The 14505-nt window shown below is 48.7% G+C and overlaps 1 protein-coding gene across 1 annotated transcript; it reads left to right on the top strand.

Annotated features, from left to right (window-relative positions):
* Window positions 1–13018: 13018 nt before the first annotated feature.
* On the top strand, window positions 13019–13990 carry LOC137544593 (olfactory receptor 52N2-like). Its single transcript, XM_068265690.1, has one exon. It carries the CDS (start codon window positions 13019–13021, stop codon window positions 13988–13990), a length of 972 nt encoding a protein of 323 aa, XP_068121791.1.
* Window positions 13991–14505: the final 515 nt, after the last annotated feature.

Here is a 14505-nt window from a genome sequence, read left to right as displayed (position 1 = left end):
AATTTGCGAATGACCATTTGAAATAGGTCGTAGATCTTCCACAGTTTTGGGGCAGGATGGGTGGCCTCATCAAAGGTCTCATTATTCATGAAATGCAGGTTTTTCATGATGAGGCTAAATCTGTTTTGTGACATGACAGTCGCAAAAAAAGGTGTAGCAATCAGTCGGTTGGTGCTCCAATATGTTGTCTGGCGGGGTTTCCCCACAATTCCCTGGAGGATGAGCAGGCACAGGAACAGCCACATCTCATCCTGGGTGACTAGTTCCCACCTTTTCCCCCTAGCAAACCTCCTGATTGGACCAGGCTGCTGTTCCGCATAGCGGTTGGTCTCCTCCACTATATTTTGGATTATGGCCTCGTCCAAAAAAAGTTTCAAATAGGCTAGGGGGTTAGGGTCACAGGGAACTTTTTGGCCGGGTCTGCCTGTAAATGGGAATCGTGGGGAGGCAGGATTATTCTGGGTAGGGTCTATGTCACAGGAGCCCTCAGTGGCTGACCGCACTTAGCCTTCTAAACGGTGCCAGCGCACAGATCGTGCGAACTCTGGTCGCAGTCAATGCGCAGGAACCGTTAAGAATTAGCCGCAGACAACTCAGAAGGGAGCCTGTGAGACACGGGTAATTACAACGTCACCTACTGGTTCAGAGTAAACTGCCACCACCGCGGTTACTATGGGACCGTGGGGCCCACTAACTGACTGACTAATCCTGTGAATAAAACGGTTAAACACACGATATTCTGTCTAGCCAACAACAAACAAACAGTAGCGTATCTTCAGAGACCCGGGATCATTTCTGTGTGTGCTGATAAGCAGGGTAGCGAAACAGTGAATGACTTGGGGAAAGTCGTTTATTCACGCAATATAAATAATTAATATATACAGACAATTATGAAAATCAACAATTATGAAAACAGTAATAGCCAGTATGAAAAATAAAAGAAGGGAGAAAAATACTTAGTTCCTGGAAAGATGTCCTTATTGTGGGAAGAATCATAAAGTTCTTGGTTTCAAAGTCCAGAGTTCAGAGTTCAGACCAGGTGGATGCCAGCATATCCTCAAGCTGGCACCTGATGAGTTCAAGATCTTTCAGGGTGGAGGACCCTGAGTTTGGCTCCTCTGCCATTCTTATGCCCCTGATTCAGTAGGAGGAAGTGAGGGCGGGCCCACACACCCCCTTAGAACATGAGATGAGTCCTGCCCTTGTCCTGGAGACCAGAAATCATGCCTTAACCATATATGGGCTCTATCTCACAAAACCGTACAGGTCAGGGCAGATTTACTAATATTTTCAGGTCTGCCTCGATGTACCCAGCAGTCTGATACCAAACATGAGGGGTGGGACCCCTGTGGTACCATTAGGGCACTGTTGAACTGCCTAACGGGCAGTCTTTACCTCAGAAGGTTCTGAAATGTTCTCAGAACCAACGCCAGGCAGGGCCCTACCTGCTCTGTTAGTTTGGAGGGTCTGCCAGCCTGGCAACACAGAAAATATGATACATATAGCAGTTTATGGAATATGAGAGACCCCTGGGATTTATACCAGGTCATTCCCAGGCAAAGGTTCTTTGAAGTTGGCAGCAGCAAGCCACATGTCGGCTCCCTGCTGGGAAAAGGAGTCGGAGTGTCTGAGTTTCCTCACTCTAAATTGGTTCTGTCATGGTGTTTGTCACCTTATACCTGATGGATGGGCCAACCAGCATTTAGGCTGGGGCTCTCTCTCTGCTGAGAAAAGACTGCAGCTGCCCCTACACACTCAACCCGGATTGTACCGTTTTGAAGCGCAATCGATGCAGGGAATCGAGTGCGATTGCTTTTTCTTCACGGTCGTCCAGGACGCGCCTGCGTCCCCGCAATCGTCCGTGACAGCCCTCCCCCTTGTCCGTGGCTTAGCCACTCATCCGCAAGATGTGTGGCGGCGCCGCTAACCTGGCTGACGGGCCTCGAGTTGCCGGTACGGCGGGAAAACCTATTGGAGCCTGTGGCTCGGTTCCCCTGGACCGGTCGCGGTCTGCTACCCTCAGGGTTGACCCAACATGGACCGTTCTGGACAGGGCGTTTGCGCCACTGCAGTCGGACGTGGTGCCTGCCGGGACTGCTGACAACGGGCAGTGGGTTGGTTAGGTCAACAGCCAGCCCACGCAGGGTTCCCCTGCTGAGTGGCTGTGGACCTAAGGGAACCCCGCGGGAATCCCTGGACCTTCCCAGCTCCTGACAGACGGCACATGCCCTGCAGTAGTTTGCTACATCCCTGTTCATCCGGGGCCAATAAAACTGGTTCCGAATACCGGCGAGTGTCTTGCGGACACCCGAGTGCCCTGTCAGAGGATTACCATGTGCGGATTTCAGCACATGTCCCCTGAACGCACTCGGGACCACAAGCCACTTGGTATTCGCGTGGGATCTACCTGTAGGGGGCTGTACAGACTCACTGTACAGTCTCCCACCTTCCCAGAACACCTTGAAAGCGGCCCCGTCTGCGAGGGGCTCAGCGGCTTGCTGCCTGAGCACCTCCAGGCTTGGGTCACTTTGTAGTGCAGCTGAGAATACGGCGCTGTCAGTTTCAGCCAACTGGCTCATGTCACACGAGGCCAGCGGCTGAAAGGTCTCATCCCTGCGGTCAGAGGAGGGGGAGGAGGCCGGAACCCCCTCCACCTGTTCTGAGCCCAGGTTCTGAGCAGTGCAGCTGCGCGGTACTGCTAGCACCGGTACACTGTCAGAATGGCACAGACGGACAGTACTCAAATCATCATTGCATGCAGTAATGATATTGACAGGTATAGACATTTTTTCATTACAGATAGGTTGTACAGTAAACTCAGGTACAGTTACAGCATCATCACAACAGACAGTCTGTACATCAAACTCAGGTGCCTTTGAAGCAGGCACTATTGAACCTGGTACCCTTGAACTGGGCACATTCAACCCACCTCCCCCTGGTGCTCCCCCAAGTGTATAAAGTACCTGGTGGTGGGTGGAGAGTCCGTCTCCTTCCGTGAGCGACAAGGCGGTCGTGGCAGGTTCATAGTAGGACACAAGCTTGCCCAAATCAGTCCCTAGCAACACAGGGACTGGGAGATCCTTCATAACCCCAACAACCCTTTCGTGGACCCCTCCCACTCCCCAATCCAGCTTCACTCTGGCGTGGGCTATGTGGAAAAGGGTGCCCTCTACTCCAGTAAGGGCAAGGGATCGGCTGGAGCTGATGCTCTCCTTTGGCACAAGATGTGAGTGAACTAACGTGATGTCAGCTCCGGTGTCTCGGAATCCGGTGACAACTTTGCCGTTCACTCTAACAAGTTGCTGCTGGTCGGTTCGGTCGCGGATTTCCTTTCCGCGTGCAAACAGGACAAAATCTGATGATCCAGGCTGTGGTTCGCTGGCGGGTTGCCTCTGCTGTGGGTGAGGTGCAGGTGATGCAGATGATCCAGGTGCTGGTGGTGTCTGTCTCCGCTCCGGACAGTCGAATTTCATGTGTCCGGGCTGGCGGCAGTAGTGACAGGTGACCTCTCCAGGCGCTGCAGGCCTGGGTGCAGCAGCTGCGCTGGGTGGCCTCTGTGGCGGACGGCTCACAGGGGCAGGAGGGTCTGCCGAGGTATTGGGCTGACCTCCTCTCCAGCTGGATGGGACAGTTCTGCGGGTATCAGCCACCCGGGTAGTTGCAAAAGTCTCAGCAAGGTCTGCAGCGACAGTGGCTGAAGCCGGCCTGCGTTCTAACACAAACTGTCGTACATCAGCAGGGCAAATGTTCAGAAATTGTTCGAGGACTATCAAGTCCTCCAGGACATCATAAGACCCTTTGGTGAGGCCTAGTGTCCACTGGCGGAGTGTGGTGAGCAAGCTGCTGACCACATCTCGGTAGGAATCAGAAGGCTTTTTCTGCCAGGCCCTGAATTTTTTCCGATAGGCTTCTGGCGTCAGCTGGTACTTAGTAATGATAGCGTCTTTTATAGCAGCATAATCATTATCCTTCTCCGCAGGCAATTCTGCGAAGGCATCAAGCGCTTTGTAGCGCAGCAAAGGTGTCAGATGTCTGGCCCACTGGTCTGGGGACAGACGATACTGACGGCATGCTTTTTCAAAAGACCGCAAAAACAAGTCAATGTCTGTGTCTTTTTCAATATTAGCAAATTTAAATTTTGCACTTACGGGTGCTGCAGCTCCTTCAGCAGGGAGGCTGGGCGGTGAACTCCGGCTGGCCTGTTGCACTTTTGCCATGTTTAGCTCATGCTGTCGTTGGCGCTCCCGTTCTCGCTCAGCGGCATCCCTCTCCGCGTGGCGTTCAGCAGCAGCAGCCTTGCGTTCTGCAGATTGGCGCTCCCGTTCCTCTCGTGCTTCCATGTACTGCATGTACTTTTCCAGGTCAGTCTCCATCAGCTTTTGTAATGCCTGCTGCATTACCGGGTCAGCACCCATGGACAGTCCAGTACTGGCCGGTTCCAGGCGAGTACTTTCAGAAACTCTGGGGTTGGGGTCCATACTGACAGTCTCTGGCGTAACTGTTGCAACAGGGCCCGCAGGATGCTCAACCTCTGTACGCCTAAGATCTTCAGCCTCTGGTTCCCCTTGATTGTCAGATGGGCTGGTATCCACCTCAGCGGACACTCCCGGCTCCCGCAGTTGCTGGGCATCCCATCTGGACAAGTCTGCTATCAGGTCCCGTTTTGTCTTGCGGAGGATGCCAATGCCCCTCTCTTCGCAAAGGTTTTCCAGGTCTGCTAGGCACATGTTCTGGTAGTTCCCGGACATTTCCATGCCAAATAAAATAAAACTTTGGGGAAGGGGTACTGGCTACACAGTCTCTCTGTATATATAAAAAATATATTGCCTTCCAGCTACACCAACGAATTAGTTTGTTTCTCGATAGCGCTAGCGCTATCGCAGATACTTTCAGCACAACACAGATCCCAACCGCTGCCTAACACTGTCACAGGAGCCCTCAGTGGCTGACCGCACTTAGCCTTCTAAACGGTGCCAGCGCACAGATCGTGCGAACTCTGGTCGCAGTCAATGCGCAGGAACCGTTAAGAATTAGCCGCAGACAACTCAGAAGGGAGCCTGTGAGACACGGGTAATTACAACGTCACCTACTGGTTCAGAGTAAACTGCCACCACCGCGGTTACTATGGGACCGTGGGGCCCACTAACTGACTGACTAATCCTGCGAATAAAACGGTTAAACACACGATATTCTGTCTAGCCAACAACAAACAAACAGTAGCGTATCTTCAGAGACCCGGGATCATTTCTGTGTGTGCTGATAAGCAGGGTAGCGAAACAGTGAATGACTTGGGGAAAGTCGTTTATTCACGCAATATAAATAATTAATATATACAGACAATTATGAAAATCAACAATTATGAAAACAGTAATAGCCAGTATGAAAAATAAAAGAAGGGAGAAAAATACTTAGTTCCTGGAAAGATGTCCTTATTGTGGGAAGAATCATAAAGTTCTTGGTTTCAAAGTCCAGAGTTCAGAGTTCAGACCAGGTGGATGCCAGCATATCCTCAAGCTGGCACCTGATGAGTTCAAGATCTTTCAGGGTGGAGGACCCTGAGTTTGGCTCCTCTGCCATTCTTATGCCCCTGATTCAGTAGGAGGAAGTGAGGGCGGGCCCACACACCCCCTTAGAACATGAGATGAGTCCTGCCCTTGTCCTGGAGACCAGAAATCATGCCTTAACCATATATGGGCTCTATCTCACAGAACCGTACAGGTCAGGGCAGATTTACTAATATTTTCAGGTCTGCCTCGATGTACCCAGCAGTCTGATACCAAACATGAGGGGTGGGACCCCTGTGGTACCATTAGGGCACTGTTGAACTGCCTAACGGGCAGTCTTTACCTCAGAAGGTTCTGAAATGTTCTCAGAACCAACGCCAGGCAGGGCCCTACCTGCTCTGTTAGTTTGGAGGGTCTGCCAGCCTGGCAACACAGAAAATATGATACATATAGCAGTTTATGGAATATGAGAGACCCCTGGGATTTATACCAGGTCATTCCCAGGCAAAGGTTCTTTGAAGTTGGCAGCAGCAAGCCACATGTCGGCTCCCTGCTGGGAAAAGGAGTCGGAGTGTCTGAGTTTCCTCACTCTAAATTGGTTCTGTCATGGTGTTTGTCACCTTATACCTGATGGATGGGCCAACCAGCATTTAGGCTGGGGCTCTCTCTCTGCTGAGAAAAGACTGCAGCTGCCCCTACACACTCAACCCGGATTGTACCGTTTTGAAGCGCAATCGATGCAGGGAATCGAGTGCGATTGCTTTTTCTTCACGGTCGTCCAGGACGCGCCTGCGTCCCCGCAATCGTCCGTGACAGTCTATAACAATCCATGTGCGGATGTTCTCAACCTCTTCGGTGAAGTCATCGCTGTCAGACTCTGAGTCAGATGATATGTTCGCCACATAGCTGTCACTTGAGTCTGACAAAAACAGCTGCTCATCCTCGCTGTCATCAAACTCCTGCATCAGGGTTCGCGGGGAGAGGCGTCTACGGGAGCTGGAAGCCATAGCAGGGCAGGTGGCAGAAAAAAAGTCGTTATCCAAAAGCAAGGGTCAAATCCAGGCGGCAATCAATAGAATAGTCGATAGTCCAAAGCAAGGGTCAAAACCAGAAAGCAGAAATCAGATAGCAAGTGTCACTAGCAATATCCAAACCAGTGCTGATCGTAATGGAAAAAGCTACGCTTACGGATCATTACGCGTAATTTTACGCTATTACGCATTACGAAATTACGCTTACGGCATAGACATTCAATTTCGGTACATGTCTGTAATTACGCATTGCCCTTACGCAATTACGCGTAAGAATACCGTAATTCAAGTTGTTACGTTATAGGCTTACGCGTAAATTCCTACTAGCAATTAATGCGTAAGGTCATGCTGCCAAGCGGAAAAGTTGACGCATGGATCAATGTTAGGTAGCCGCCGACTTTAAGGGTTAATAGCAAAGCCCCCTTAAGTGCTAAGAGCCTCAAATTTGGAGAATATATTAAGGAGATCAGAAGGAATAAGAGGGAAATTTTTTTTTTCAAAAAGACCTTATAGTTTTTGAGAAAATCGATGTTAAAGTTTCAAAGGAAAAATAGATACATTTAAAAACCCGCCGACTTTAACGGTTAATAGCAAAGCCTGCTTAAAATTTAGAAACACCAAATTTACAGGGTATATTAAGGGGATCAGTGGGAATAAGAGGAAAAAAACATTTTTCAAAAAGACCTTATAGTTTTTGAGAAAATCGATTTTTAAGTTTCAAGGGCAAAAATGTCTTTTAAATGCGGAAAATGTCAGTTTTTTTTGCACAGGTAACAATAGTGTTTTATTTTCATAGATTCCCCCAAGTGGGAAGAGTTTTACTTACTTCGTTCTGAGTGTGGGAAATATTAAAAAAAAAACGACGTGGGGTCCCCCCTCCCAGACCTCTTTAACCCCTTGTCCCCCATGCAGACTGGGATAGCCAGAATGCGGAGCACCGGCCACGTGGGGCTCCGCACCCTGACTATACCAGCCCGCATGGTCCATGGATTGGGGGGTCTCGGAAGGGGAGGGGCAGCCAAGCTTTCCCCTCCCCCTCCGAGCCCTTGTCCAATCCAAGGACAAGGGGCTCTTCTCCACCTCCGATGGGCGGTGGAGGTGGAGGCCGCGATTTCCTGGGGGGGAGGTTCATGGTGGCATCTGGGAGTCCCCTTTAAAAAGGGGTCCCCCAGATGCCCACCCCCCCCTCCCAGGAGAAATGAGTATAGAGGTACTTGTACCCCTTACCCATTTCCTTTAAGAGTTAAAAGTAAATAAACACACAGACACTTTGAAAAAGTATTTTAATTGAACAAAAAACATAACCACGAAAAAAGTCCTTTAATATTCTTAATTAACCATTAATACTTACCTGTCCCTTTAAAAGCCAGTTCCCACGCAATATCCTCGGAAATATACTAATCAGTTACAATGTAACAAAGCTATTACAATGTAACAACTTTGTTACTTTGTAACACCACCGCACCCGACGTCACTCGCCGCCACCGCCGCGTCTGCGCTGACCCGACAGAGCTCTGAGCTATATAGCTCAGAGCTCCCTAAGCATCTTTGTATTTGGGCTCCAAGGAGCCCCATTGGTCCTTAGCAGACCAATGGGGTTCCTTTAAATCAGAAGGAACCCCATTGGTCTGCTAAGGACCAATGGGGCTCCTTGGAGCCCAAATACAAAGATGCTAAGAGAGCTCTGAGCTATATAGATCAGAGCTCTGTCGGGTCCGTGCAGGACGCTAAGTCCCCGCCGCCTCCCGCTGTCCTCCCCGCCTCTTCCACATGTCACCCACATGTCACCCACATGTGGGTGACATGTGGGTGACAGATGTGGGCGGGGCTGACAGCGGGAGGCGGCGGGGACTTAGCGTCCCGCACTGACCCGACAGAGCTCTGAGCTATTAGCATCTTTGTATTTGGGCTCCAAGGAGCCCCATTGGTCCTTAGCAGACCAATGGGGTTCCTTCTGATTTAAAGGAACCCCATTGGTCTGCTAAGGACCAATGGGGCTCCTTGGAGCCCAAATACAAAGATGCTTAGGGAGCTCTGAGCTATATAGCTCAGAGCTCTGTCGGGTCAGCGCAGACGCGGCGGTGGCGGCGAGTGACGTCGGGTGCGGTGGTGTTACAAAGTAACAAAGTTGTTACATTGTAATAGCTTTGTTACATTGTAACTGATTAGTATATTTCCGAGGATATTGCGTGGGAACTGGCTTTTAAAGGGACAGGTAAGTATTAATGGTTAATTAAGAATATTAAAGGACTTTTTTCGTGGTTATGTTTTTTGTTCAATTAAAATACTTTTTCAAAGTGTCTGTGTGTTTATTTACTTTTAACTCTTAAAGGAAATGGGTAAGGGGTACAAGTACCTCTATACTCATTTCTCCTGGGAGGGGGGGTGGGCATCTGGGGGACCCCTTTTTAAAGGGGACTCCCAGATGCCACCATGAACCTCCCCCCCAGGAAATCGCGGCCTCCACCTCCACCGCCCATCGGAGGTGGAGAAGAGCCCCTTGTCCTTGGATTGGACAAGGGCTCGGAGGGGGAGGGGAAAGCTTGGCTGCCCCTCCCCTTCCGAGACCCCCCAATCCATGGACCATGCGGGCTGGTATAGTCAGGGTGCGGAGCCCCACGCGGCCGGTGTTCCGCATTCTGGCTATCCCAGTCTGCATGGGGGACAAGGGGTTAAAGAGGTCTGGGAGGGGGGACCCCACGTCGTTTTTTTTTTAATATTTCCCACACTCAGAACGAAGTAAGTAAAACTCTTCCCACTTGGGGGAATCTATGAAAATAAAACACTATTGTTACCTGTGCAAAAAAAACTGACATTTTCCGCATTTAAAAGACATTTTTGCCCTTGAAACTTAAAAATCGATTTTCTCAAAAACTATAAGGTCTTTTTGAAAAAAATTTTTTCCTCTTATTCCCACTGATCCCCTTAATATACCCTGTGAATTTGGTGTTCCTAAACTTTAAGCAGGCTTTGCTATTAACCGTTAAAGTCGGCGGGTTTTTAAATGTATCTATTTTTCCTTTGAAACTTTAACATCGATTTTCTCAAAAACTATAAAGTCTTTTTGAAAAAAAAATTTTTCCTCTTATTCCTTCTGATCTCCTTAATATATCCTCCAAATTTGAGGCTCTTAGCACTTAAGGGGGCTTTGCTATTAACCCTTAAAGTCGGCGGCTTTTTTATATTATACGGGAGCGTAATATTACGCGATTACGGCAGACTGTGTAATTTCAATGGGAGTTTACTGTCTTACGCGTAATTTGTTACGCGTAAAACGTAACCCACGGTCTACGCGTAATTAATTACGCGTAATACCGTAACCTTACACGTAACGCTTACGGTGCATTTGTAGTGAATTACGATGCGTAATTAGACTAATGCGTAATTTCGGCCCAGCACTGATCCAAACAGCAAATGGTGTTTTTTTACTATGTGTCTGTTGTGTATACTTTTTTTCACAGTTGTTATTCATTACAATGTATTGGATTGGATACAGGAGTATTCAATCCAATACAAATTCAAATTTACCGCCCCCTAGCGTGGGATGCGTAATGACGTACGTCATTACGCACCGCGGAACGCGATGCGAGGAAGGAGACGCGATGGGGCCGGAAGTGTTCAGAGGACGGGATCGGAAGACCCAGGACCGGAGGAGGGAGTAGCGGGACGATCGGGTGGTGGGACAGGACGGCCGGAGGACGGGGACGCCACCCTGACACTGGCAGTAACAGTTAAGTGCCGGGGAACTTTTTTTTTTTTCTTCCCCTGACACTGCATCCCGGATCGGAAGGCCCAGGACCGGAGGAGGGAGGAGTGGGACGATCAGGTGGTGGGACAGGACAGCCGGAGGACGGGGACGCCACCCTGACACTGACAGTAACAGTTAAGTGCCGGGGAACTTTTTTTTTTCTTCCCCGACACTGCATCGGGATTATCCAAATGGGCATCTTTTTTCACCCCGATGCAGTGTCGGGATTATCCTCCAGAGGGTTAAACAAGTCTTAGTGCCTATTGTACCCTGCACCCACCCCCTGCCTCTGCCTGTGCCCACTTTCTCCTTAACACCGCCCCCACCCCCCCACCCCCATTTGTGAAAAAATGTCATGGCAGTTCCTGATAGCCTGCAGATCCAACAGCAAAGTTCCATAATCGTGTGCGCTGTGCGTTATTATGCAACACAGCTCTTTGCAGTTCACATGGACTGCCTTCTCCAGCCACCCCCCTCCCCCCCACACACACACACCACCATGTTATCACTGCCTTGTGAAAGACACCGATTCACTACCCTGTCCTATGCTGAGAGGCTAAAGGCTCATACACACCAGAAGATTTTTGTGACAAATTTTTAACGAAGAGTGTCTGTTTGTATGATATTGCATAACATCGTTTAACAAAAGTTTGTCAAACGATGTTCAACGATGGCAGATTATCTGGAACAATGGTTTGTTTTGAACTACCATCATGACGAATCCCGTCGTGGACAGTCATTCCAATCCCCATTGATCCCCGCACTAATTACCGCGATCATTTAATGTTGTGTTTGCACCCGTTGTTCCTGCACTGTGTGATTGCGGAAGATGGATCGGGAAACAGTCATTTGTTGCATCTTTTGTCGCCACGTATCCCCGATACATCTTCTGAGGTCTTGTAGTGGGGATTCAGCTTTAGTGAAGAGTGATCAGGTGATCTCCATATAACAAGTTTTGAGACTTGGTGAAATAATTGGCTACTTCTGTAGTGATTCACTTGGGTTATATAATAGGGAGATACGTGTTATTTCATTTCATTTTCTGTGTAATTTATTTAAGTAGTTTGATATTGGAAATAATCGTTACCTCTAAATCTTGCTGAGTGGGTAAAAGGGGTGGATGATATACTGTATGTAAAAATAAAACAGAGGGCAGAGAGGAATGGTCATCAAGCATAATTCAGTGCTGGAGGGAGAAATGGAGACAGTTAAAACCACCCTGGCGTTCTGATTAAATCGCCAGGGTGGCTGCGGGAGGGTTTTTTTTAAATTAAAAAAAAACTATTTCATGCAGCCAACTGAAAGTTGGCTGCATGAAAGCCCACTAGAGGGCGCTCCGGAGGCGTTCTTCCGATCGCCTCCGGTGCCCAGAATAAACAAGGAAGGCCGCAATGAGCGGCCTTCCTTGTTTTGCTTACATCGTCGCCATAGCGACGAGCGGAGTGACGTCATCGACGTCAGCCGACGTCCTGACGTCAGCCGCCTCCGATCCAGCCCTTAGCGCTGGCCGGAACTTTTTGTTCCGGCTACGCTGGGCTCAGGCGGCTGGGGGGACCCTCTTTCGCCGCTGCTCGCGGCGGATCGCCGCAGAGCGGCGGCGATCAGGCAGCACACGCGGCTGGCAAAGTGCCGGCTGCGTGTGCTGCACTTTATTTCATGAAAATCGGCCCAGCAGGGCCTGAGCGGCAGCCTCCGGCGGTGTTGGACGAGCTGAGCTCGTCCAGACCGCTCAGCAGGTTATATGAGCTTGGAATGTTTGAAGGAGTGACCTTTCGAATTTGAGTTCGAGTATGGTATGTGTGCTTTGAATGAAAGGAAGGGTGTATACTATAAAAGTATGACTGTGGCCTACTCAGCAATCAGCAGTTTAAGATGAATTTGGCCCGCTTCTGCCTTGCCTATTTTTTTTTTATTTTTTTATTTTTTATTTTTCAGAAGAAGCTTCCTAGGTAGGGATTGGTTACATTCTAGGAAAAGTAGATAGACAAACTACATTAAGAATAAACGTATTCAGAAATTATATTACATTCTATATATATTTCTATAACTCTTTTGTAAATATATTAATAAATAATTCTTACGTAAATACTATGCTCCGCAGGCTCCCGGTGGTCTCCGGTGGCGCGCCCGACCTGGCCAGGTGGCTGCCAGGTCGGGATCTTCTGCGCTCCAAGGCCCGGAACTTCTGCGTCCCACGCCGGCGCGCTGACGTCATCGGATGTCCTCCGGGCTCTACTGCGCCGGCGTGGGACGCAGATGTTCCGGGCCTTGGAGCGCAGAAGAGCCCGACCTTGCAGCCGGCCTGGCCAGGTCGGGCGCGCCACCGGAGACCACCGGGAGCCTGCGGAGCGGCGGCGAGGGCACCTCCTGCCTGCCACGGGCTGGAGGAAGCCCCAGGTAAGTGGAAATTGATTTAGATTTTTTACCCACCCTCCCTGAACCTTCCCTTTAAGAAAATATGAATAAAATAACTTTTTTTCTCTCTTTATATATTATAATTTCCTTTTTCAAACTATGATGCTAACACCCCGACTCAGGAGCCTCGAGGGCAATGAACAATGAGGCTTGCAAATAAGTCGGGTCACAACCTGAATAGGTATGCTGAGAGTAGTTTGTGGAGATTTTTTAATTTTTTTTAGTATGTAAAGTGATATCCTTGGTCTGCTTTTTATACGCCAAATAATTTTCCTAATCCTGTCTCTCTTCCACTCTGCAGAAGTTAGATTCCACCATTCATGTCATCCGATACGTGGTCTCCAATGGAAGACTTGGCCATAAATACCAGCTTCTCCCACACAGAATTCATTCTCCGAGGGTTTCCGGGGATCTCACAGTCCAGACAGATCCTCGCCATCCCGTTGCTTTTCATGTACACCATAATACTGATAAGCAATGGGGTCATCCTCCATATAATCTGCATGGAGAAGACTCTACACTTGCCCATGTACATACTCATCATGCTGCTTTTAGCAGGAAACATTGTCTACTCTATGGCCATTGTGCCGAAATTCCTCCTTGCGTTAGTGTTTGAATTGGACCAGATAACATTGACTGGGTGCCTCACGCAAATGCTCTTCATGTACTTCACAGGGACCTTTGAGTCAAATGCTCTGCTATTGATGGCTATTGACAGATACATAGCCATAATGATACCTCTGCATTACCATCATATTATGTCCAGCAGAACACTAACCATGCTCGTCCTTGTAGGCTACCTACGCAGTTTACTTCTATCTTCCGTGATCGTTGGCTTTGCTTCCAAAGTCCAGTTTTGTAGATCCAATGTTATTCTGAACTTTGCTTGTGAGAACATGAGTCTCCTGAGTTTGGGCTGTGGAGATCTCTCGAGAGTCCATACTGTTGGCCTTTGGGTGAGGATCCTCTTTACAGGGTTTGATGGAACCATCATCTTGGTGTCTTACGTAAGGATCCTACACACCATCAGGAAGTTAGTTGAGGGTAAATCCCGGGAGAAATCTTGGCAAACTTGCAGCGCTCACATGCAAGCAACCACGGTGACCTACGTATGTGGCTTTTCTGCCTCGGTGGCATATCGAATTGGGTCTGTTATTTCGACTGATGTTCAGAACTCGGTGAACTTGATAAACTACGTCATCCCAACAGCCAGTGACCCATTCATCTACGGCCTGAAAATGAGGGAGATCAGAAAGACCTTGAAAAGGACATTGCGTCAAAGGAGCTCATAAATTCAGGTCTTCATTGAGAACACATGATCTCCAAAAATGGCAATGATCAGCTAATACATTCATGGGGTGGAAGGTATTTTGGGGTATGGGCCACAAGGTGGCTAAGGCTCTAATTCAATAAGAGTGAAAAGCAGTAAAAAAAAAAAAAATTCAGAAAACCAGGACTAGATACCTCAAAAATAAAAAATCTCTACCATCAGGAGGTAATAGTTTTCAGGCCTCACCAGAGTCGTATCGAACCACAAGACAGTTTTACTAAAAATTAAGGGAAATACTGTAGCTGTGATTGAAATATGTCAAAAAATACAAACAGCCATTCATGGGTTCCCACCACCAAACTGCACCACAAGTGTTCCTTGCCTGCCCCAGCTGTTCACACTACCCCTAGGCCACAGGGCAGAATTTAAACATGATAACAACCCCAAATACACCTCCAAGACAGCCACTGCCTTGCTAAAGAAACTGAGGGTAAAGGTGCAGGACTGGCCAAGCAGGTCTCCAGACCTAAACCTTAT

Source organism: Hyperolius riggenbachi, chromosome 2 (genome assembly GCF_040937935.1).
Source record: "Hyperolius riggenbachi isolate aHypRig1 chromosome 2, aHypRig1.pri, whole genome shotgun sequence".
Taxonomy (NCBI): domain Eukaryota; kingdom Metazoa; phylum Chordata; class Amphibia; order Anura; family Hyperoliidae; genus Hyperolius; species Hyperolius riggenbachi.
This window is presented reverse-complemented; position numbering and strand designations above follow the sequence as displayed.